A 25,584-nucleotide genomic window follows, 5' to 3' on the forward strand; every position below is an offset into this window, starting at 1 on the left:
CCTAAGGGCCGGCCCTTCAACGAAGCCACAATCCCAGCTAATTTCCGTCTCTGCTACGTAAGGCGGACACAGGCCGGCCCCCCTCCCCATCCCCAGGCCTCCAGCCGCCCGCACCCCGCGGCCACCTGCCCGGCTCCTGGGCGTGCCCGGGAGGCCAGGGATGCGGCGGCCGGCCGCGGCTCCCGGGACCGGCGGTGACGTCACGCCGCCCCCCGTAGCATCGCGAGACTCTCGCCCCCCTCCCCGCAGCTCCCCGCGCTCGCGCCCGCCGCCCGCGCCCGCTGCCAGGCAGCGGCGGGGATGGCCAGGCGCCGAGCCGGGGCGGTGACGCGGGCTGCGCTGCGGCCATTGGCCGAGGGGGCCTGAGGGACGGGCCAGCCCCGTGAACAAGGAGACGCCGAGCCGCGGGGCCCCGGGAGAGCGAGGGCGATGGAGGCCAACGCGCCCAAGCGCAAGGAGCCCGGCAAGTCCCTGCGCATCAAAGTCATCTCCATGGGCAACGCCGAAGTGGGCAAAGTGAGTACCGCGCCGGCGGGGGCGGGCCCGGGGGCGCGGGCCGGCGCGCCGATTGGCTGGGCGCGCCGCCACTCCGCCGCTCGCGGCCCGGCCTCCCGCCCGCCCCCGAGCAGGCCGGGGTCTGCTCCGCCGGGGGACGCGGCGGCTCCGGGAGGAAGACGCACCCCACCCCCGGACCCCTGGGACCTTTGGGTCGCCCCTCCTCCTCCTCTGACGTCATTCTCCCCAAGAAAGTGTCCTGCGGGGTGGCTTCTGGCCCCGGAGCGTCGCCCGGAGCGTCCCGAGGAGGCCTCGGTGCTTGGGTCACGTCTGTGTCCGCCTTCGAGGTCACCGTGCAGGACTTGGAGGGGGACAAGAAGAATCGTCAGCCCCAGGAGGGTTTGGGAAGCGAAGGGAACGCACTGGGGAGTGGGGGTGTTTGGGTGCACTGATGTGTGGGGGGGGCGTATGTATAAAAAAAAAAAAAACGTTGCTCTGCAGACACGTGGCCCGGAATTAGGCATTTTCATCACGCGCGAGAGCCTTAACATGCGAACTGAGTTTCCAGGGAGGTGTGATGGAGATCAAGGAGACTGCGTGGCTGGCGCGCTTGTCTCTCTGGAAAGGTCACTCCCTTCTCTCAATGCAACCCTAGCCCCACCGCCTCTCCCCAGCTCTGCAGCTAAACTGGGGATCAACTCCGGCTCTCCCCAGTTGCAGGCTGGGTGGTGGGGAAGAGTGAGCCGGGCCTCTTCCCCAGAGGAATTCTAAGACTGTCTCATCTGTATTCAAGTTGTCACTCCCACGAAGTTGGTTAAGAACTTCCCTGGGCCTTAACCTGTCCGTGACAGGCTTAGAACTGGGTCTGCACACTTCGATCCAAGTGCTCTTCCCGTGGGGTGAACTCTTAGGTCGGATCTACAAGCCTGTCCTTGGGAGCGTCTTATCAGGCCAGTTCCCTGCACATAGATGATGCTCAATGAAAGTCTTTTTCCACTTGGCATGATCCTTTACTACTTATGTATCTCTTTGCATGAATTTAAGTGCAAACATACTCCAACTGTTAGCATTAACTGAATGCGAACTATGTGCTAGGCATTAAAAATAAAAAGTCTTGGGTTCAGAGTTGATAGTACAGTGGGTAGGACACTTGCCTTTGACTTGGGCCCCCTGGGTTTGATTCTGGCATCCCCTGAATCCCTTGAGGAGTAATCCCTGGTTAGTGTGACCCAGAAAACAAACAAAAACAAAAGCCTTAGGAGTTATGTGCTGAATCAGCCCAGTAAGCATTTTACAGTTTAATGGTCTAATATTAGAAATTAGCCTGAAATGTATTACCATACATTATTTAGCACGGTTTCTATATCTGTTAACCAATGCAATTACACAAGAGAAATAAAATACTGGACAAGATTAGGAAAAATTGTGGTTTATCTGCTAATGTTAACCACCAGGAGTGATCCCTGAGCACAGACCAGGAGTATGCCCTGAGCTCCAATGAGTGAGTCCCCAAAATCAAAAAAATAAAAATTAGGAAATACTCCAGTAAACAATCCTTGGATCAAAGGGCAAATCAAAACAAAAGGAAGTAATAGAAAATAACGAAAAGTTTTTGTATAACAAAAAGTTATACAAAACCTTCAGGAGAAAATTAAGTCTATAGTCAAAGGAAAATTCATTATCTAATTGACTTGAAGAGAGAGAGAGAAAGAAACCCTCTCTCTTCTTTATAAAAGTTTTATAATGACTTAAAAACAGTTTGAGTGTGAATTGTGCTAAAAGCTATTAATTGCAACCTTAAAAAATTTTTAATTGAATAATAAAATAATAATAATAAAGGCCCTCCCGTTGATCGTCGATTTGCTCGAGCGGGCCCAGTAACGTCTCCATTGGAGACTTTGCTGTTACTGTGTCTGGCATATCGAATACTCTCGGTAGCTTGCCGGGCTCTCCGAGAGGGGCGGAGGAATCGAACTCGGGTCGGTCATGTTGGCCGCGTGTAAGGCGAACGCCCTACCGCTGAATATCTGTGAGATAGACCATTACAAAACTCCTTCATGGTTGGGTGTCAGTCAAACAATGATCCAACATCCCTCCACCAGTGAACATTTCCCACCACCGATGTTCCCTATTTGCTTCCCACCATCCCCCAACACCCTCCTACCCCAGCCTGACTCTATGGCTGACACATTTCTTCTTTCTCTCTTTTTGTGCATTCTGGTTTGCAGTACAGGTACTAAGAGGCCGTGTTTGTTCAGGGCGTTCAGTATTTTTATAGGGAAGGTAAGGCTGGAGTAGCAATTGGCTGACAGCTTTGGTTTGTGGATGTGACTGCTAAGGCTTACAGAAGTACAGGGAGATGGGGGGAGGTAGCCCATCCCAATGCTGAAAAAGCCCGGAGATTTCAGTCACAAAACCCGCATAAACCGAATTTTTAGCAGACCTCGGTGAGGTCTCCCCAAGACAGTGGAGTCTGACTGGGAACATGGCTGTGATTTTGGATTGTGGAAGCAAGTGGCTGCCGGAGACTCTGCTTGGGTGGGCACCCACCCCCCCTCTGATTTACCCTGGTCTGTTTGGCCTTGAGTGGGTCTAGGTTTAACTGCTTCTCATTGGTTTTAATTATCATCTTTATCCTTTTAAACATGTATTTATATGATGACACCTATTTAGGGGCTCTCTGTTTTGTTCTGCCAACCTGCTTATCTATTTTGATGTCAATATTATGGTCTTAATTATAGTTTAATTTTATCTATCAGATTTTCTTCTATACCCTGCCCTGCTCCTCTTTTTTTTGGGGGGGGTCACACCCGGTGTTGCACAGGGGTTACTCCTGGCTCGTATACTCAGGAATTACTCCTGGCATTGCTCAGGGGACCATATGGGATGCTGGGAATTGAACCCAGGTCGGCTGCGCGCAAGTCAAATGCCCTACCCACTGTGCTATAGCTCCAGCCCCATCCTCTTTTTATACTTTAGTGGTTGTTCTAAAGAGTGTTAAATGGGAGTGGGGAGAACCTCAAAACTACTGAGATTTTAATTGGAATTTCAATTTTAAAAAGAATACAAAAAATCTATTAAAAATAGAGAAAGCAAAACAATTCTCTTTATATTTGTTGCTTCACTCAAGCTTATATGATCTTCAGAAGTAGGAGCCTTATGTCTGTGGTTATAGGGAATCATTATTAATACTATTAATTAAATGTGTATCTTTTTAAACACTTAGGGTAGTGCTTAAATAGCATACTGAAGCTAAAGGACTTCCAGTTCCTCTCACCTTGTGAATAATTTAGGAAAAGGCTATATTTATTTTCCTGGGATATTTTGAGAGAAAGCATTGGAAAGTACTTTCAAGATGTAAGATGGTTTTTAACGTGTAGTTTCTTAGCAGGAATCACTTTTAGGACTTTTTTTTTCAGTTTACAATGTATTTAATTTAGGAGGTGGGTGCTCTCTGGAAGTGCTCAGGAAGCCTGGGAATCCTCTTAGTGGTTCTCCGCCCACTAGGCTGGCACATGCCAGGATGCAGCACTGTTCGGCCCCGCAGTGCCCAACAGATGCCTTAATCCCTGTGCCATCTCTCAGGCCCCTAAGGTAGTCTTATAGTGCACAGTTTATTTTAAATTGTATGCTATCCTTTTTCAAGGAGGGGCCGTCACCTGCAGTGTTCAGGACTTCCTCCTGACTCTGTGCTCAGGAGTAGCTACTGGCAGGGCTTGGGTAAACTTATGTAGTGTCAGGGATTGAACCTTATCTGGCTGCATGCAAGGCAAGTGTGCTATCTTTCCAGGCCCAAGTTATCTACTTTTAAAAGTAACTGACTTATTTGGTTTGCGTTGGGGTTCACCACATAGGATGAACAGAATAAATTAGTACTTCAAGTAAATTTTAAGTTCCACATGTCAAAAAGGATTGCTATTATTAATATGTAAGTCATCTTAAATCAGATTTCCTGTGGCACTGAGCTCATTGCTGCAAAAGACATAAAAACGTAAAATGCTGGTGCCTGCCTTCAAGAAGTTTACTTCCTACCTAACTCAACATTTGTTTTTCAGTTTAGTTTAGTTTTGTTTTTTGGGGGGGTCAACCACCCAGTGATGCTCAGGGATTACTCCTGGCTCTGAACTCAGGAATTTCTCTTGGCTGTGCTCGGGGATCCTGTAGGATCCTGGGGATCAAACATAGGTTTGGCAAAGTGTCCTCAAAGTTTGAAATGGAAAAGTAAGATCTGTAAGAAGTTCATTCATTGCAGACAAAGAGAAAAGCAAGAACAAAAGTCAAGCACTCTAGTATTTTATAGAAATGGAGAGTTTAGGTCATTATTCCCTCTCCAGCCCATGGTATGAGAAACTGGCCACCATGATTTCCCCTTTCAGATGGAAAGGACACGCAGACCGAGAGTGCCTACCAAGGCAGCTGGCCATCTTTCAGAACTCCCATGAGCTTAACTTCAAGAAACCAAAGGCGCCCTGGATGCACCTACACTGACAAGAAGTGACCCTTTTCGGGTAATGCTTCTGCCTGAGAGAGGGTCCTGTCTTGTGTGGTGACCGTGATGAGCATACAGAGGACGGTTGTCATCCACCAGGACCATCTCCACTATGTCCGGAAGTACAAGCACGTTGAGAAGTGTCACAAGAATGTGTCCATGTGTCTCTGTCTGTCGCCCTGCTCAGCCACATGGACCAGTGGGCAATGCCGTATCCTCAGTCAGGCCGTACACTTCAGTGTCCTCAAGGGGACCAAGGCCACTGCACCAGGAAGCAGCTCCAGAAATTCCGAGTCCCCGTTCCCCCAATGGAACAACAGAACAAAGAAAAAAAGTGGGGAGTTTATGTTGGGAGGGTTTAGACAGAGAAGATGAATTAGGGGACCAATTAGGGAGGATTTTACATCAAGAACAAAAGAATTGCATTTTGACCTATTTGTAATGAAAATCCTGAAACTGATAAACCACTAAAAAATTTGAGAATTATGGAAATTTATGGCATTAGTGGTGTGCATTATTGATTGAAGTTGGGAAGAAAAGGCAAGCAAAAATTGCCTTAAATTGTCTGGTAATAGAGAAAATGGACCTAACGCAAAGTAATCTCAAATGGCACTTAAAAAAGAAAGATGAAAGAAATAGTCAAAAGATTGAGAAAGACTCAGAAGCAAGCATGACTTTAATATTTGTATCCACTGTGATGGGAAGGATAGTGTTTGAATGAAACCAAGCTGTCAGCAGGGTGGGCTGCTGTGAAGTTTAAGATGAGTTCTCTTGGAGCCATGTTAAATTTGAGTGAAAACAGCGCATCTCAGTAGAAACTGGTCTAGCCAACCTTTGGACAGCAAGTCTGGTCCGGGGGTGTCTTGGTGTGACTGTGAAATGTACACAAAGTTGTGTAGTGTTCAGAGAGAACATAAGAATTGCTTTTTCTTCTAAAATTCTCACTTTTGTGAAGAATGCATTTACTAACAGTATGCTTTGTTTTTGCCCTTTTAGAGCTGCATCATAAAACGATACTGTGAGAAAAGATTCGTGTCTAAATATCTTGCAACAATTGGAATTGACTATGGTGTCACAAAGTGAGTATATTGTTTCTTTGGACTTAAGCATCACTTAGAAACCACGAACTGTTCCAAACTGGCCTGTCTTCCCTACAGCTCAGGCTCCAGAGTGCTGGTCTTGAAAACTTGACACAGAGTCTGAAGAGAAAGTGGGAAAACTAAGGACGAGACATCACCAGACCCGTGTGGATGTGGATTGTTACATCTACTCACCGGGCTCTGTGATAGGTGTAGGGCCCACGGGAGCACAGCACAGCTTTGCAGGCGGGATCCCTGGGTTTGATCGCTGGCACCACATGGTCTTCCGAGCACCTACTAGGTGTGACCCACCTCCCCGCCCCCCCCCATCGAAAGTACACTAAAGAGCACTAAAAATCCTTGACATAATAGGATTTCTTGTTGAAGACTATTAGCTTCACATCTTTGTAATTAGCTAATTTATCTAAGAATGTAGTTTTTTTCATTTCACTAATAATTAGCAGATGTTTCTAGCAAACAACATAGCTGTCCCATGGTGAGGGAAGAAGATAAAATGGACAGAAATCCAACTTAAACCAACTCAGGTTCTTCATTTATTATTTTGGGGTTTGGGGTTTCAGCCAGCAGGGCCTCTAGGCTATTCCTAGTTTGGTGTTTGGGGGGATACTTCCTGAAGCACTCAGGGGACATTTGGTATTAGGGTTCGAGCCTGGAGGTTCTGCGTTCAAAGCATGTCCTCCAACCCTTTGAGCAAGCTTCCTGGCTCCCAACTCATATTTTAAAAATAAAAATGGAACTAATATACAACCTATATATGTAGATATGCATATCTATGTATTTTTTGGCAGGGGGAACATGTTTTTGTCACATCTAGTGATGCCCAGGTTATTACTGGCTCTTTACTCAGGCATGACCCTTGCCAGTGCTCAGGAGAACTGTAGTGCTGGGGATCAAACCAGAGTCAGCGTCTATATAAGGAATGCTTAGAATATCTTTCCAGTAATCTATTAATCTATTTTTTTAAACTCAAGTATAAGGATAAGGTTGAATCTCAGAGATGTCTGGAAACAAGGACAGACATAGAATACAGTCAAGTCTCTCTCTCTCTCTCTCTTTCTCTCTCTCTCTCTCTCCCCCCCACTCGCTCTTGCTCTCTTTCTGTGTCTCCCTTTCCCTCCCTCTTCCCAATTCTCTCCCCCCCCTTGCCTCCCTGCCCCCTTCTCTCATTCTTTCCTCCCCTTTTCATCTTTCACTCAACTTCCAGAAAGCTCTTAGGCTCACACTCAAGTTTGCTTCTAGAGGGGGGTCAGCACTAATCTCCGAGCTTAAGACTCTGGTGATTTTGTCAACACTAACGAAGTTAGAAAAGAGCTGGGTGATGGGATTTGGGTAAATTGTATAATTTCATCTTTCTGTTTGTCTTTAATATCTCAATCATGTTCCATTCTTTCATTTTCTGAGAATAAGTTGTTTTTTTTTTTCAAATGGGGAGCTGGAAGGGAGAGAATGCAAGAAATGCAAGGAGCTGGAGTGAGGTCGCCCCAGCACCACGTGTCCCTTCCCTTGCACTGTGGGCATGGTCTCGGTGGCCCCTGAGAACGCCAGAGTGGCCCTTAGGGCCCCAGTACCACCTTGCCCACCGAGTATTGAAAAGGAGACTCATCTCACACAGGACAGAGTCCCAGGGGCATCGGGAGGGACCCTGAGCCTTGAAGACACTGGCAAGGCCCATATTTAAAAAGAAAGAAAAAGAACTAGAGGCAAATACATGGGCATTCGTCATACTTCATTCTAATATGAATGGTTATTTATATTTTGTCCTTTTCTGTTTTCAAATTTCTGGAAGCAAGTGGTTAATCTTGTGCCAATGAAGATTACACAAAAATTAAACAGATGTTGTTAATAATAAACATCTTTGTTATTGTAAGACATGGTAGCCAAGCATAACCAGTAGTAATTAAGATGTCTTACTTAGTGAAATAAAACATGTCTTTTTCCTTCGATTTCACTCTCACTGGTCCCAAATGAATTTTCTTAGTACTGTAGCAGTGGCTGCTGATTGGAAGGTTAAAGAGGTATGGACTGGAGTCTGGAGGTCAGTTGGCAATAAATAAGGGGACTTTTCCAGATGGGTTTAGGGTTCTTAGAATAAGGCAGGGTCATCTGGAGTGGCTGGCTCCCGGGTTAAAGATGATCGGGAACCAAGAAGTAACAGGAAGTGTGGATTCCAAGTCACACCCATCCTTGGACTGTGGAGTGCGGATGCCATGACCTTTGGGATTCTGTCCATTTTGATGTTTCAGGGTACAAGTCAGAGACAGAGAAATCAAAGTGAACATCTTCGATATGGCTGGACATCCCTTCTTCTATGAGGTAAGAACGGCTCTTTCTGAGGAAAACCCATGTTCAGGGCTGTCAGTGGGTTGAGGGAAACATCCTAAAAGATCCAGAAACTAATTCCAGTCACGTATAAGGAAAGTAAACTTAGTTCCTGTTTGTGACTCCTCCTCTGATCTCTGATCTTTATTTTATGGGTGCCTGCTGGTCTTTGGTTCTATCCCCTCAAAAATGGATAAGAAATATCATTGCTGTGTTTCACTTAGACAAGACATTTTAACACAGAGAGCTTTGTTTTCCACTTTATACCTCAGCCCAGTAACTGAAGGGATAATTGCATCCACGCTTAGGACTTGCGCCTTGGAGAATCTGATTCTCTCCTGCCGGGGCGCTTGAGGGTGCTCTGGGCTCTTTCCTGCGTCACCAGCCTCCCCTCACTCCCTCATAGGACCCTCCTGGTTTTCTTCCACCTACTTTTAAATTCTGAGCAGCCTCAGAAAGCGTCTCCCTGATCTTCCTTCAGGTTTTGTTTCTGTTCTGTTCTCCATGTTCCCTAGGGAGATCTGTATTCTCTAGTGTGGCCATTTCACATCTCTGTCTTTATTCTTTCTCGCTTTGGGTTTGCTTTGCCATTCTCGTTCGAGGTTCTTGAGGGTGGGAGCGTGTACCACTACGCGGAGGCTTTCTCTGCTTCTGTGTGCTTTTCCTGCTATATTCCCCTCACGACAGGCTCATGTGTGTCCCACCAAGTTGCTGTGTGCTGTTTCCAGCCCCCCCCCACGCTGGGGAGCTCACATCAGCCCAGGGTAGTGTTTGCTGGGTGCAGCAGTACCTCCTCCTGGCCCTGGTGCTCTCCTGTTCTTCAGTGACGCTCGTGGGGTCACAGCCCTTTGTGTGGTGCTCACTCATACCCAGCTATGGCACAGCCAGCAGAACAGTGGTGTTGGGCACCTGGGATCACACTCATGATGTCATGTTTGGGCGGCGGTCACTCAGAGGCACTGCGCTATTCCCCCACACTTCCGGTCATCCTTCGAGGCTGCGCCCCTCTTGGTTCTTGGCTAAAGAGAGCAGCCTTTGCGGGGGGCATTCATTTGTTGCTCCCACTGGCACTTTCAAGTTACCTTCTACTTCAACACGGGGATGTCGTTATGAGGGCAGAAGCCAGGTAGCTTCCTGTGGTGTCATTCCTTGGGTCTCGAGGCCCCCAGCGTGTCTGCCTCCTCCGATCCACCTTCCCCGTATGTTATCTAGAGAATGTCCAGGGTTTTCACTGGAGGAGAAATGGGAGGAGGGATAGGGGGAAAGTGCATCCACTCTTGTCTTCCCAGAAGACACGACTTTAATGGCTGTGCTGGCTTCTGTTTTGTGAGTACACTCAAAATTGTTAGGGAAACGAATTCCTTTTAAATGTGAAAGTTGGCCAGCTGCAGGAAAAAGAGAAATGCGCATAATTATGCAGTAACAATGCTGGCCAATTAATGCAGTGACAAAGTAGTTATTCCTCAATTTTGAAGTGTTGCAGCCCAATACAAATACCTACTACAATGATTTTATTATACCTAAAAAAAATGAGGAAGGGAATTGATGTGAGCTATGGCAATAACGAATGCCTAACATAAAGTAAGTCAGAGTCTTTTTTAAGTCATTTTAAGAGAATAAAAATTATGTCCTTTTGTCAAAAAAAATGTGAAAGTCACCTGAAAAGATATAGAATATTGTCTGCCAAAAAGGCCTGGAGGCTCTTGGTGACCCCAGGTTTGGCATAGATTCTACCTACCCACAGTGCTGATGTAAATCTTACAACTCACATGGAAGGCTTCAGAGTGTGGAGTTAGTGCTGGACACTGCTGCCCATAGTAGGATTGCTCTCTAGATCATTCTGATGGATGGTGGGTTTTTTTTGGTTTTTTTAAAAAATTTTTTTGTTTGTTTTTTTGGTCACACCCGGCGATGCACAGGGGCTACTCCTGGCTCATGCACTCAGGAATTACTCCTAGCAGTGCTCAGGGGACCATATGGGATGCTGGGAATCGAACCCGGGTCGGCCGCGTGCAAGGCAAACGCCCTACCTGCTGTGCTATTGCTCCAGCCCCTCTGATGGATGGTTTTTATCATTCGCCAGTTACCAGTGTGCCTGCACGGGCTGGGAACTGGACATCCGCAGACCCCATTCTCCTGGGGCAAATGTGACAGTGGGCTCGGGACCCCTCCTCCCAGCCTTCCCATATCTGGCAGCACAGGAAGGTCCCTGGAAGGAAGCAGCGTTTCGGCTGACCCTGGAGGGCTGAGTGAGAGTTGGGGAGGTTGGGGGGAGCCTGGAGAGGGAATACCTCTGAAGGTCATCTCGCCACTTCGCTCGCTCCTCAGTTAGACACTCTGAGCGGACAGCTCTCCCTCACAGATGCTGCTGCGTTGGACTCGCACCACTGGTCCTGGCCTGGCCTCGTGTGCGACTAGCTTGAGTCTTGCTAAGGTTCGTTCCTCTGCTCCTTCTCAGGTAACAGCCGTTTTTATTCCTGCCAGTTAGACATCTCCGCCTCCTGTGTGGATTATCTCTAGGTAGCTGATGGGAACCTGAGAAGTAAACTCAGTGATGCAGATATTGTTCTAAGAAACATTGGAGGTTTCTGTTAGTTTTTCTTCACAGGCACTAGATGCTTATCAATGCAACCTAGAATTGCTATAACTTATCTCCCAGCAGCTCTTAAAAACACAAGTATAATTAATAGAAGCTCCCTGAAACTGCTGCTTCTGAAGTCCTTTTCCCTAAGTAATCCGGATTGCTCCTTTTTTGGTCAAACATTTTCTGCAGGTAGCTCCAACCTTCTGTTTTGACAAAACTGAGCCGCTATCATCTTTCCAAAGTATCTGAAGCTGACCGCGTCCACCTGGGAAAGCCCCCACAGCCTTTCTCGTGGTCCCCAGCTTCCTTCCTCCGAGCTTCCTAGGGACCCCACACTCTGGATGGCTTCCCCGGGGCCTGCTTCACAGGGAATGCACCCCGAGGAGAGTGTTGGGGACCCCAGGCTCACCCTAACTCCTGCTTTGCCAACATGCACAAATGTACTCTAGGCCGTATCAGGCTAGAGCTTCTGTTGAAACATCTCTGGCCCAGCAGGTACGAAGCTATTCGGGCTTTCTCTCTGTTGTACAGGCTACAGACTTGGTGTCTCTGCTCTAGGGATGGAGTAATCCTGACCCCCTTAGCGTCCATTTAAATCATACTTCAGATGCAGCAAATCTGCCAAAGCTCTTATTGGACAGCTGCTTGGGAGATAAGGGTGGCAGCATTTTAGGGGACCGGTGAGGTCCCTACTTTGAACTTCTCATTTTATAGAGGAGGCACGAAGGCCTGAGGGAATGATCAGCAGAGAAATAAATAAATTATGCTGTAAGATTCCATGGGTTGGGCTGGGAGACGGCGTGAAGGGCCGCACCCCGCTGTGCACGGAACTTCGTTCATTCCCCAGCATCAGGCCTCCCAGTTCTCCCAAATGAACCCTCGCCCCCCTCCCAACTCCCCCAACGAAATGTTCACAAAGGCAGCAATTTGCTCGCCCCGGCTATTGTGTCTCTTGAAGGACAAATCCATTGAGTTTGCTTCTTTCTTTTTATACACAAATTTCCCTCCAGACAGCATGATCTGAGTTTTAAAATTCTTTTCCATTTTTGACCTCCATTTTTGTTTTCTGCTCGACCACACTCAGCCGTTCAGTTAAGTGCATCTCAGGTACTTGTGCCTGCCCGGCCCAGAGGGTGGCACCAAGATCCCGGCCCTCACACGGCATCAAGTCTGGTCAGGAACAGTGGGAGCGCCGCCAGCTACGCAGCCAGACACGGCGGGACGCATGTGCATTTTGAGAAGTACAGAATGCTGTCGTTTTCTTTGCAGAGAACATTCTTTTGGGCGGTGATGGGAAGGATGGGGTGGAGTGGCTAGCTACAGTGTTTCCTCGTGAGATCTTGAGAGACTGAAGAGCAAGGGTGTCTGTGTTCATGCAGAATCAGGAAATACCAGAAAGGCCTCTGGCATGAGGCTAATTCAGTTTTGAGATACAAGGAAGATAGAATGGGGAGCTTGATAGAAGACAAGCTGATTGGAAGCTTTTAACATTAAAAGACGTTGAGGGGTCGGAGCAATAGTACAGTGGGTAGGGCATTTTCCTTGTACAAAGCCAACTTGAGTTTGATCCCTGGCATCCCATATGGTCCCCCGAACACCACCAGAAGTAATTCCTGAGTGCAGAGCCAAAAGTAAGCCCTGCGCATTCCTGGGTGTGACCCAAAAAGCCAAAAAACAAAAACAAACACAAAAAAAACCCACTTTGAACTTTGGGGCATTGTCAGTAGGAAAACACTGAAAGATTTTTCAGTCAGGGCTTTAACGGGTTGATGCCAGTGCTATACTTGGTGTTTATTGAATTTCCTTCAAGTGTAGGCCACCAGTAGTATGCGCCAGTGTCATCCTTTTGCAAATACGAAAATTCCCTGTCTGTGATATTGCTGGGAAGGTTATTCCAGAGAGTCTGGTAAGTTGGCAATGCAGATGGAAAGGAAGTGGCAAGTGTGAGGAACGTGGCAGCGGCGGCTTCTGTGGGACTGTTTGAACCTGTGGAGCTTAGGGCGAGGAAGGCAGCGAAGGTCATGAAAGCAGTGGGCTTCAGTGTTTGTCAGGTGAAGTCCGAGAGAAGGAAGAACTTGGGAAGGAATTAGATGGTTTTCTGTGGAACCGTCAGGACCAGAGCTCAGGGAGATTGTACGTCTGTCAGGTGAAAGGGCTCCCGTCGGAGGGCGTCACAGCAAGTGGCGAGGTAGCTGAGACGGGAGGGAGGATTTCAACAGAGGACCAGGACCCGTGGCAGGATCTGGAAAATGATAGCAGCAGGCTGGAGAGGGAACAATGGAGAGAAGAGGGGTTGGAGAAGGAGATGAGAGCCTGGAAACCAGGGGACCAGAGGCCCAGGGACCCGGAGAGAGGACAGCGCTGAGGCTTGGTCGTATATGTGGCCCCCCAGGACTGTCTCTAGCTCCACACATGGCACCCGGAGCCCCACCAGGAGTGATCCCTGAGCACAACCCAGGAGAAAGCCCCGAGCCCAGGCTGGTGTGCCCCCACATCCCCCAAACCAAAAAACAAACAGAAAAGATATTCGGGGAAGTTCAAGAAAATGGTCTCAGGAGAGGAGTCTCAGGGGAGGGAGGAGAGGCCCGAGGGATCAGTCAGATCATCGGCCTGGCGGCACCTCAACTTTGCTAGTGGGTGCCATGAGGCCTGTGACCATATTGGGGTATGAAGCTGTGTTCCTGAAATTTTTAATATTATAAAGCAGGGTCAAGCTGTGACAGTTTATTTAAAAGAGTTTTAGGAGGTGCGGGAGCTGGAGGACAGTGGGGTGGGCGCTTGCCTTGCCTGCAGCTGGCCTGGGCTCAATCCACAGCACCTCGTATGGTCCCCCAGTTCTTGCCAGGAGTGGTCTCTGAATACAGAACCAGGATTAAAGCCCTGAGCATAGCTGGATGTGCCCCCACCAAATAAATAAAAGGAGTAAATAACTAAATAAATTCTAGGGAGGAAGGAAGAATTTCATTTCAACCCGTTCAGGGGGACTGAAGGGAGAAGCCTAGCCTTCATCACTTAGTTCTTTTTTATTTATTTATTTATTTTTTTTGCTTTTTGGGTCATATCTAGGGATGCACAAGGGTTACTCCTGGCTCATGCACTCAGAAATTACTCCTGGTGATGCTTGGGGGACCATTTGGGATGCTGGGAATCGAACCTGGGTCGGCCGCGTGCAAGTCAAACGCCCTACCCACTGTGCTATCGCCCCAGCCCCCTCATCACTTAGTTCTTTTTGACCTGTGGCTTATAGTCTTCAGGAAGGCTCTAGCAGATCTCTGTTGGCTGACCAGCACTTCATTCCAGGTCAGCACTTCATTCCAAGCCCTCAGGCCTGATGTGTGGAAGAAGTCTTCATTTCTGATGCATAGCTGCTCTGTCGGGGTACATGCTGGAATTTTCTGGAAATGATAGAGAGTACTTGGCTTCTGCCAAGGCTCTTACTGGAATTTTGGCTCAGGATCCCTGATCACTGTTGCTTCTCAGCCACCAACTTGACATAGGCCTATGCCCCACTTAGTGTCTGTATTTCATGCCACCTCTTCCCGGAATGGTACGGAGGTCCCTGAGGCAAGTGACCATTTCTAGGAGGACTGTCAGAAAGAAGAAAAGGGAGGGAGGTTGAAGGAGCTGATGCACCTGGTTGGCCAGGCACTGTTTGGTCCTCTTCCTTCTTTATCTCTTAATAACCCTGCGAAGTAAGTAGCATTATTCCCATTTTACAGACGAGGAAACGGAGATGCGGAGAGGTGTGAGTGAGAGCCACATGTGTCTGACCCCAGAGCCTGTACTTTCCTCTGTGACCAAGCGCTGAGGCTCTAGCTGGGTTGGAACCAGGAATCCTGGGGAAGCTCTGCCTCGTGGCCCCGAGGAGCCGGCTTTGGGGTGTGTTCACGCGAGGGCTACCTGTTGCCAATGCCTGTGTCTATTTTTTTTTTTTGGTAGTTGCTTGATCTTTGTAGTTGTTCACTCACTCTCTCAAAACTTCAGAAGAAGAACCCCACTCTCGCATGTGTGTTCTTTTAGGGTCTACCCGTGACCAAGACTGGTCGCCCCTGAGGCGTGCCTTAGAGGGGAGGTTATTGTTTCTAAGTCAGTTGCTTTGGTTTTAGTTAAAAATTCCCCAAGGATGAGAAGATACTGCGAGTATAGTAAAGCAAACACTACGAAAACCCCAAAGTGGGGTTAAGGTAATGGCTGTGAGATGCGTTTTTCTGAAATCACAAAGCCTACAATTTGTGCATTTGTTCTTTTATGTGAAGGTTCGTAATGAGTTTTACAAGGACACACAGGGCGTGATACTGGTGTATGATGTGGGGCAGAAAGACTCCTTTGATGCCCTTGATGCATGGCTGGCAGAGATGAAGCAAGACCTTGGACCACACGGAAACATGGAAAATATTGTATTTGTAGTGTGTGCCAACAAGGTAATGCTTGGGAAATGGTTTGCTCAACTTCTGGATTTATTGCTCTTGCAGCTCTGAGTCTTGGGGGACAAATAAAAAGAAAAATCCCTCATTTTTTTTGTTTGCTTTCACAGAAATAAATTTGACATAAAACAAAGTATAAATTTAAGGTATACAACATGCTGATATGAAACATTTATCCATTATAATATAATTACCAGTGTATAGCAGTAATTAGCACTTCTATCAGATTCATAATTATCTTCTTTTTAAAAATCTTTTTGACTTTTTGAGTCACACCCAGAGGTGCACGGGGGTTACTCCTGACTCTGCACTCAGGAATTAATCCTGGTGATGCTCGGGGGACCATATGAATGCTAGGGATCAAACCTGGGTTGACCACGTGTAAGGCAAACACCCTACTCACTGTACTATGGCTCCAGCCCTCTTTTTTTTTTTTTTATTAAATCACCAGGAGATACAGATACAAAGCTTTCATGATTGAGCTTCAGTCATACAATGATCGAACGTCCATCCTTCCACCAATGCGCATTGTCCACCACCAATGTTCCCAGTATCCCTCCTGCCACCCCCACCTCTGTGGCAGGCACCTTCCTTCTTTCTCTCTACTTTTGAAAATCTCTCATTCTTAACAGAGAAAACAACACTTTCAAAATGTATGTTCCAGTAACAAAACCATTAAACACACACACACACACACACACACACACACACACACACACACATACACACACACACACAGAGTCAGGTCTATTAGGATTTGGATTCACTTTGGCTTCTGGGGCCCCAGGAAGGAGCCGGCTGTGGTGCAGGAGAGGTGTTCCCCGCGTCACAGTCCATAGTACAGCCAGGGCCTGTGTGTGCTGTGGAAGGGCCACGCCCCAGCCAGACGGTCCCCACAGAAACCCAGTCTTTAGTGACCATGCTTTTGTCCTGCTGCTCTGAGTGAGTTTCTCAGGTGGTGCTGGATTCATGAAGGATAGTGTCGCCTCAGTAACGAGTGGACAGAGATTGGGCTGGAGAGACAGCGGAGCAGGTAGGGTAGTTGCCTTGCACACAGCTGACACGAGTGTGATCCCCGATATCCCATATGGTCCCCCAAGCCTGCCAGGAGTGACCCCTGAGTGCAGAGCCAGGAGTAAGCCCTGAGCATCACTGGGTGTGACCCCAAAGCAAAGTGGCCACAGACCTCCAGGGCTGAACTTGGAACTCTCTTTCTGCTGATCCCACCCTTCCCCAACCCCTCCTCCCATCTGATAGTTTGGGCTTTTTAATGACCAGTTTTTAACAATTACCATTGATTTACAAGCCCTTCAAATTTTTTTTTTCAGATTGACCTTACTAAGCACCGTTGTGTGGATGAAAGTGAAGGACGCCTTTGGGCTGAAAGTAAAGGGTTCCTGTACTTTGAGACCTCGGCCCAGACTGGAGAAGGAATCAATGAGATGTTCCAGGTATTTTTTTCTGTGAGGCTGTCAGAGGGAGTTCTTGTTAGAATAAGAATAAGAATGTGTATATGTGTGTGTGTGTGTGTGTGTGTGTGTGTGTGTGTGTGTCAGAGAGAGAGAGAGAGAGATTGTTCAAAACGCAGATTTCTGGGGTAAAATGATAGTACAGTGGTTAGTGCACTTGCCTTGCATATGGCGATGCAGATTCAATTCCCAGCACCCCCTATGGTCCTTTAAGCCCTGCCAGGAGAAATCTTGGAGCACAAAGCCAGGCGTAAACCCTGAGCACAGCCCCCAAACCAACAAACAAAACCAAAATTTAGATTGTAGCTGCTGGAGACTTAATGTCATGGTGAATTATTTACCTGTATTTTGAAGAAGCTCATCAGGTGATTATGATCAAACTTACTGATATTGATTTTAATATATGAACTTAAGTGGGAGAAAAATCTTCTTCAAAACTCCTTTGGTGAATGGTGTTACATTTGTATACATGACAAGATGGAAAATTCCTTTAGCAGAATTGCCTGCCGTAACAAATACAGTGGGGTCTCTCTTGGGCCTCTGGGGTTCAGTTATAGGACAGGAAGTTTATCTTTGCAGAATCCAATGAGTCACACATAGAAATTAGTTTTTGTTTTGTTTCAGGGTCAGACCCAGTGGTGTCAGGCTTGTATTCCTGGCTCTGCCTTCAGGATTCACTCCCAGCAGGGTTCATGGGCCCATAGGGGGCGCCAGGGAGTGCCCAGGTCATTAGCTGTGTGCAAGGCTAGCACCCTCGATGCTGTACTATTTCTCCAGTCCTAGAAATTAGTTTTTACCTATCAAGTAGGCAGTAAAAGTCTGTGTACTCACACTGTAACCTAAATAGATAAGAACTTTTCAACATTACTAATCTCGATTCTTGTAAGGGAAGGAAGCTATTTAAAACAATAACCTGTAAAATCAACTCTTAATTATAAATACATTTAAAAGTCGTGGCATGAATAATGTATTTTTCTTATGAATATATCTGATATTTGGGGAATTTTTAGCATTTTAAATAATGTAGCTATACTATAAAGAGTTGTTCTTAATGATTGAGTGGGCTTTTATTTCATCTTTTTGCTGAACTTCCTTCTCATGAGCCATCCTCTCTCCTGCTAGAAGACAGCCTTTATCCTGGGCTGACAGGCAGAATGTGGGGCATCAGGATCTTTTATTTCAAGACCAAATAAGGCTGTCATTGACTTGCCGTGCTCTTGATCCTTTTGGTACATAGGCCTGTATGCTTTTGTAAGTCAGTATGCAGTGATGATACTCAATGCTTTGAAAAGGATGTCACAGATCGAAAGAAGTTTACGTGTTTTTTTTTTTACTTATCTTTTTTTATTAGTGAAACACCATGAAGTACAGTTGTAGATTTACAATTATTTGTGCTTGGGTTTCGATTATACAATGATCAAATACCCATCCCTCCATCAGTGCCCACTTTCCACCACCATGGATAATATCCCTCCCACCCCACCCCCCCCATTCCACCCTGCCTCTGTGGCAGGGCATTCCCTTTTGTTCTCTCTCTCCTTTTGGGTGTTGTGGTCTGCAAAAGAGGCATTGAGTGGCAAACATGTTCAGTCCATAGTCTACTTTCAACATGCATCTCCCCTCCTGGGAGGATCCTCCAAACACCCTTTATTTGGTGCTCCCTTCTCTATCTGAGCTGCCCTTTCCCATAGAATGCCCGGCTGGCCTCTTAGTTATGGAGTAATCCTCCTGGTGCTGATCTCAGCTATTCTTGGGTATTAATCTCACATTTTGTTACTTTATATCCCTCAGATGAATGCAGTCTTTCTATGTCTATCCCTCTCTTTCTGACTCATTTCGCTTAGCATGATACTTTCCGTGTTGTACCACTTGTATGTAAATTTTATGACTTAGTCTTTTCTAACAGCTACATAGTACTCCATTGTGTAGATGTACCAAAGTTTCTTTAACCAGTCATCTGTTCTTGGGCATTCAGGTTTCTTCCAGTTTTCGGCTATTGTAAAGAGGGCTGCAATGAACAAACAAGTGCAGATGTCACTTCGACTATGCTTTTTTGCCTCTCTGGGATATATTCCCAGGAGTGGTATTGCTGGGTCAAATGGGAGCTCAATTTCTAATTTTTTGAGAATCGTCCATACTGTTTTCCAGAAGGGCTGAACCAGTCGGCATTCCCACCAACAGTGAAGGAGTGTCCCTTTCTCGCCACATCCGCGCCAGCATCGGTTGCTTTTGTTCTTTTGAATGTGGGCCAGTCTCTGAGGTGTGAGATGGTATCTCATTGTGGTTTTGATCTGCATCTCCCTGATGATTAATGATGTAGAGCATTTTCTCATGTGCTTTTTTGCCATTCGGATTTCTTCTTTGAGAAAGTTTCTGTTCATTTCATTGTCCCATTTTTGGATGGGGTTGGATGTTTTCTTCTTGTGGAGTTTAACCAGTACTTTGTATATCCTTGATATCAACCCCTTGTCAGATGTGTATTCGGTGAATATCCTTTCCCATTCTGTAGACTGTCTTTGTATTTTAGTCACTGTTTCTTTGGAGGTGCAGAAGCTTCTTAGTTTAAGATAGTCCCATTTATCTATCTCTGTTTTCACTTGCTCAGCCAGTGGCGTGGCATCTTTGAAGATACCATTAGCTTCAATGGCATGGAGGGTTTTGCCGACTTTGTCTTCAATGTACCTTATGGTTTCTGGTCTGATGTTGAGGTCTTTAATCCATTTTGATCTTACTTTTGTACACGGTGTTAGGCAGAGTTCTGAGCCCATTTTTTTGCATGTAGCCGTCCAGTGATGCCAGCACAATTTGTTAAAGAGGCTTTCCTTACTCCAAGAAGTTTACATGTTTCACCTCATTTGAGCTCCTTAAAAAGTGTGCCAGATATTTCTCTCCTTTTAGATATGAGGATGTCTAAGAGTAGTGCTGATTTGTCTCAGATGTAAACAGCCTCAGGTCGACATGGATTGTTTTAGCACTTGACGGATATAGATGTGTCCCTCTGTCCATGAGATGTTGGCACACCGATTCCTTTGTAGTGTGTCTTTCCTCTCTAACTGCTTTCCGGAATTTCTCTTTACCTTTAGCTTTTCAAAATCAAATATAACTTTCTTTATAGTCATTTTGATTGGTAGGCAGGTATTTTTCTCATCCAATTTGGAAAACTGTTTTTTAAAACCACAATTCTTCATCTTTTTCCCCTACTTTTTTCCTTCTTTGATTGTAATTACATGGACATTGCATAATTTCCTCCCTCATAACCCTTGAAGCATTATTTTTCTTTAATTTTCTCCCCCCCTTTTTTTTAGATTACATCATTTCTCTTGATTAAATTCAATCTTTGTTGTTAAATCATCCAAGTAAAATTTTTTACTTCATTCTCTTCTGTTCTAAAATGGGCATTTGGGGGCTGGAGAGATAGCACAGTGGGTAGGGCATTTGCCTTGCACACGGCCAACCCAGGTACAATTCCCAGCATCCCATATGGTCCCCCGAGCACCGCCAGGAATAATTCCTGAGTGCAGAACCAGGAGTAACCCCTGAGCATTGCCGGGTGTGACCCAAAAAAGCAAATAAATAAATAAATAAATAAAATGGGTATTTGGATTGGGTTTGGCTTGGTTTGGTAGATCCCAGTCCCAGTTGTCCTCTGATATTTTATATCAGTTCACTCACGAAAAGCATATTTTTCCTTAAGAAGAAGCCAAAATTCTTTTGCTTCCTTATATTTATAATGGCTGCATTAAAGTTCAGTATCTGAGGGACCAGAAAGATTATGCAGCGTATAGGGCGCTTGCCTTGCACGCGACTGACTCGATTTGCTTGTTTGTTCGGTCCCAGCACAGCATCTGGTCTCCTGAGCAGCACTCCAGGCCCCTGAGCACAGCCTGTGTGCCTCCAAATCAAAGCAGAACAAGAATGTTCAGTATTTCACCCAGCTTTTTTGATCAACTACTCTTTTTCCCTAACTCTGGATCACGATTTTGGTTTCTTTGTCTGAGTAGTGATTTCTGATTGAACACAGCCAGGAGGAAAATTGTAGCGGCTACAGATTCTTTTATTTTCTTAAGAAGAATGTTGATTCCTGTTACAGCAGGCAGTTCAATTATGGGAAGATTACTGTGAACTTGTATAAGCTTGATTTTTTTTGCCTTAATAGCAAGAATCATAAGTAAGCCTGAAATATTTCTCAAGCCTTTTCTGATTTGGCAGACTTGGCCCCCAAGTTGTGTCTTTCTTGCAGATCTTCTCAGCTCCTAGCTTGGGGTTTTGTTAGAATGAGTTCACGCTTAAAGCATAGCCTTTTGGGGGCATTCCAGCTAGACTCCAGGGGTCCAGATTGGGGTGAGAAAGGTGAGGTTAAGCCCTCTAGTGTGCCCGTCTCAGGGTTGGAGTGCGAGCGCCCGGTGGGCTTTGCTTAACCTCACTCTGTGCTTAGCCTGCCCTTAGCAGCACACTGCTGGGGACCCCCTACCTGGTCTTCCGGGACCCTGCTTGGCACAGCCTTTTCCTCTCCAAGGCCTCAGATTCTTGCCACTTCAGTGTCCTCCGGGTCTCACCTAGGTCTGCTTCGCTCAGTGGGCTTGCCGTCCCATCTGCTCGGATGCATCACCTGAAGCCCACTCCCGCCGGTAGATCAGGGTGCCGTGGGATGTGGCTCTCTGCACAGACCCTGCACGTGTGAGACCTGGGCTCAATCCCTGGCACTACCAGGGCTCAGAATATTTAGGTGGGCTCTCGTCCTTGCTGTTGTCCGTGACCTGAGCATAAGCGGCTCAGATATTCCTTCACGGCCGCAGTAGTTAGAGCAAGAGGCCTGGCCAAGTCGCACCTGATTAGCCCATCAGAGACCTCAGACAGGGCAATCAGACTTTTCCTTTAGCTCAGTTCATTTAGGCAGACAGGGGGTATGTCCTGCCCCTCATCCAGCATGACTGGCCAAGCGGACCAGGGGTCTGCGGGTGCCATGCTGCAGTGCTTGGTGGTCTTCAGGGCTGCGAGGGTGGGAATAGGGGCTGCTGGGGGGGTGCCTTGTCCTGCTGGGGGCCCGGAACAGATGCAGCCTGCGCCCCCGAGCGCTGTGCTCCCTCTCTGACCCCGACAGACCCGAACATTTTTACTCTTGTTGTGGCAGCCTGGGTCCCAAATGATGGTGTTGCCTGAATTGTGGTGGGCATGGGGGGGGTGCTGGGCACCGACCAACACTGAGCCATGCCGAAGCCCCCCTAGACAGACTTCCGACTTGAACGCAGTGTTGTGCGTCCCACACCACAGCCGCTCGCCCTGACACCTTGTGTATCCCAAGCCCCGATTCCCCCCAAACCCCGTCCTCAGACACATGCAAGCAAGTCCCTGTGAAGTGAGAGCCCTTTCAGTTGGCCTTTGTCTTTTTTGGTAAATCCTGGGTAGAACTAATACATACATGAGCAAAGACTGTAGCAAAACTGTTTGGTCACGAGACACGAAGAAGCAGGCTTCTCGCGTGCATATTTTCCTCGTTTCCTGTTTTCCTTTCTTCCCTGGCAGCCAGGTATCACACCCAGGTCTCATCCCTGCAGGTGGCAGCTTTTCTGCAGCACCACCCCTGGGCCCATTTCCTGCATTCTCAATAGCTTCCTGTGTCCACAGGGATTTCGGTTTCGTCATTTTCACTGATGACAGGTTGTACTTTGGAATAGACTAAAGCCAACCTGACATTTCTTGTGCTTTGGTATCAGGTTACTCTTCCTCTGACCAGCTCCTCACGCGTCAAGTTTTCTTGCTTAGGTCATTAAGTCAGTTAGCTGCGATAGAGGACAAGAAAGAAGGGTGCAAGTGAAAGGTAACAGTTGGGGTGAGGGCAGAGAGAGTACAGGCGTTAAACACACACCGGTTCTGTACCTGGCATTGCATATAGTCCCCTGAGCAACCCCAGGAAGAGCCCTGAGCACAGAGCCAGGAGTAAGCTACTGCCTTGTAACCCAAACACTGAAAAGAAAAAAAAAACACATCCTTTTTTGAGGAATTGGGGAGATTGCATCAAGGGCTGGAGTGCATGCTAGTTCCCGGTTTGATTCTTCCACACCACATGGTCCCCTGGACACTGAGCCTGGAGAAGACCCCACCACCACAGGGTGTGACCCACCCCAAACCAAAAACTAAATGATGAATAAAATAAAATCAGTTTAGGGGTCAGGGAGATGATGTAGGGGTTAGGTCACATGTAAGGCACTGACCTGGGTTTGATTCTTATATGAGCATTGCCAGAATTGGCCCTAGAGATCCCTGAGCACTGTCTGGGTGACCTGGTGGTCCCCAGCACTGCAGAACCTGACCACCACCACATTCTCAGCCTGGCACTGAATAGCTGGCCTAGTTGGTACAGAGTAGAGTATCACTAGGCGTGGCCCTGGGCCTGGAAGGCCCAAAAGGCCCATAATAAAATAATTTAGGAGTATTAAATTATCTGAAAAAGAGTAAGAAACAGAGAGAAGGGCTGTCTCAATGTCAACGCTATAGTATATTTACAGCATTGTGAAGGATAGTATTCAATAATAGTAACAGTGCACAGAATATAAAACTTGAATAGGATCAGAAAGAGTTTCCTGGGCCAGAGAGAGAGTGCAAGAGTTCAGTAAAGTGCCTTGTTCGCACGTAGCCTCTTCGAACCCCGGCACCTCTAAGAGTATTCCCTGAGCGCCACCAGGTCCTCCCCCAAATTACAACAACAGCAAGAAGACATTGTCCTGGGGGCCTAAGATGACTCCGTGGCGGCAGTGTCTGTGCTCCGGCTGAGGCGGGCCGCGTGCTTCTGCTCGGTTGTTCTCTCCGCAGACCTTCTATCTAGCCATCGTCGATTTCTGTGAACACGGCGGGAAACGCCCCGTGCCCAGCAGCAGCGTGAGCTTCACCAAAGAGCAGGCGGACACCATCCGCCGCATCCGGGGCAGCAAGGACAGCTGGGACATGCTGGGGCTCAAGCCCGGGGCCTCGAGGTAGGAGCACGGGGGCCTGCTGGCCGGGACGGAGATGTGTGGAAATAGGTTACTTAACGCCGCTCTTTCCCCAAACAGCGGACGTCCCACAGAAGCAGAACAAAGGGCACGGCCTGCGCCCCGCAAATCCGAGTGTGCAAACCAGGTCCCCTCCCCTGGATCTGGGCAGAACCCTCTGGCCCAGTGGCCTCCCAGGAGCCTCTCGCCCAGAGATGAAGGGCAGGAGAGGCCGCACGGGCCTCCCGCCCTCCCGCCTTCCCGCTGGTGGGGGCGTCGCATTCTCTCCTGGCCTGTGGAGAGAGATTGTCGTTAGCAGCGACCGAGATTCCCCTGACTCTCGGTGCCACTGCCCAGGGCCTCTCTCTGGTCAGCAGCGCCGCCTGCCCGCACCCCATTCGGCTCTTTGTCTCCAGCGTTCCTTGGTCTGCTTCCGCAGACGCGGGCCCAGCTCGCAGACTCATGCTTGGCCCATGGTAACTGCCTCCTCCGTGTCCCCTCCCGTCAGAGATGAGCCTTCCCAGCTGCTGCAGCCAGAGGCACCTGTTCCTGCCTCTCAGTTGGGCCTTCTTGGGCTTGCTTTGCCTCTCAGGCCTTTGGTTTCCTGCCCAGCCTGTCGTTCTACTTTGTCACACAGGCCCCTGGCGTCTCTGGCCGTGCCCCCCCCAGCTCTGACCCCCGCCCTCTGCTCTCCCCACCGCTGCGCTAGTCTCTGAGCCCCCCTTTCGGAACCCTCCTCCACGAGGCCTTCCTGCTCCCCCCCTCCCCCAACCCCCCCATTGAACCGGAGGCCTCGGCGCCCGTGTGTTGCCTGGCATTGGTGTCTTCTTGCTTATGGTCATTTCTTTTTTGTTTTTTCAATTATCCACTTTAACCATTGGTGAAATATACAAACATTTCATATGAAGTCTATTTACAACAGATATAAAAACAGGGAATTGTGTTCTTCTATATGAAATTCTGGGGACATTAGTTACTTTCAAAATAGTAAAAAAAATTTTAGGTGGAAAATTGAAATAACCTTGCGGTCACTTCTGCTGTGTTTCCTCGTCCTTGAGCTCGCCTTGGGGGAGGGCAGCCATTGGTGGGGTGGGAGGCGCTGCACGCCAGCCCCACAGGGGACGTGTCACCGAGACCCTCCTCTCGACGTGTCACCAAGACCCTCCTCTCCCCGCAGGGAGGAAGTCAACAAAGCGTACCGGAAGCTGGCAGTGCTGCTGCACCCCGACAAGTGCATGGCACCCGGGAGCGAGGATGCCTTCAAGGCCGTGGTGAACGCCCGGACAGCCCTGCTGAAGAATACCAAGTAGGAGGGCCAGGCACGCACCCGCCCTCGGCCCCGCGTCCGTGGGGCTGTGTTCTTTGTCGCACTCTGTCCTTTGTCGCTGCCGCAGGAGGCTCGAGTCAGGCGACGTTCGGACACGCTGTGACGAGAGCTGAGCGCCTCTTGCCCCAACTTGCCCCCCGTGGTCAACATCCCCCCATCCCTGTGGGCCCTGGAGCAGGATCCCTGAGTCCCTCGGCAGTTCGTGGTCCCCTCGGGGATGCCAGGAGCCTGCGCGAGGGAGGACGGGACAGACACCCCTTTCTCATTCTTGTTTGTCAGTCGTTGAGAAGGGGACGCACACACACCTGGAACCGAGGCTCGGCTCGGTGGGGACTTTGGCCACGGGCCTGACACTGGGGACCTGGTGGCAGCCTCTGGAAAGGGTGAAAGCCGATTCAAACGGGGCCGT

General features: G+C 48.1%; 1 protein-coding gene across 1 annotated transcript; it reads left to right on the forward strand.

Moving 5' to 3' along the window:
- The first annotated feature begins 249 nt into the window (after window positions 1–249).
- DNAJC27 (DnaJ heat shock protein family (Hsp40) member C27) lies at window positions 250–25,174 on the forward strand. Its single transcript, XM_056126440.1, has 7 exons — window positions 250–516; window positions 5,981–6,063; window positions 8,328–8,397; window positions 15,244–15,408; window positions 16,740–16,862; window positions 23,691–23,851; window positions 25,026–25,174. Exons 1-7 carry the CDS (start codon window positions 430–432, stop codon window positions 25,156–25,158), a joined length of 822 nt encoding a protein of 273 aa, XP_055982415.1. The 5' UTR covers window positions 250–429; the 3' UTR covers window positions 25,159–25,174.
- The last annotated feature ends 410 nt before the right edge of the window (window positions 25,175–25,584 follow it).

The sequence above is a fragment of the Sorex fumeus genome, unplaced genomic scaffold (genome assembly GCF_029834395.1).
Source record: "Sorex fumeus unplaced genomic scaffold, SorFum_2.1 ptg000006l, whole genome shotgun sequence".
In the NCBI taxonomy this organism is placed as follows: Eukaryota; Metazoa; Chordata; class Mammalia; order Eulipotyphla; family Soricidae; genus Sorex; species Sorex fumeus.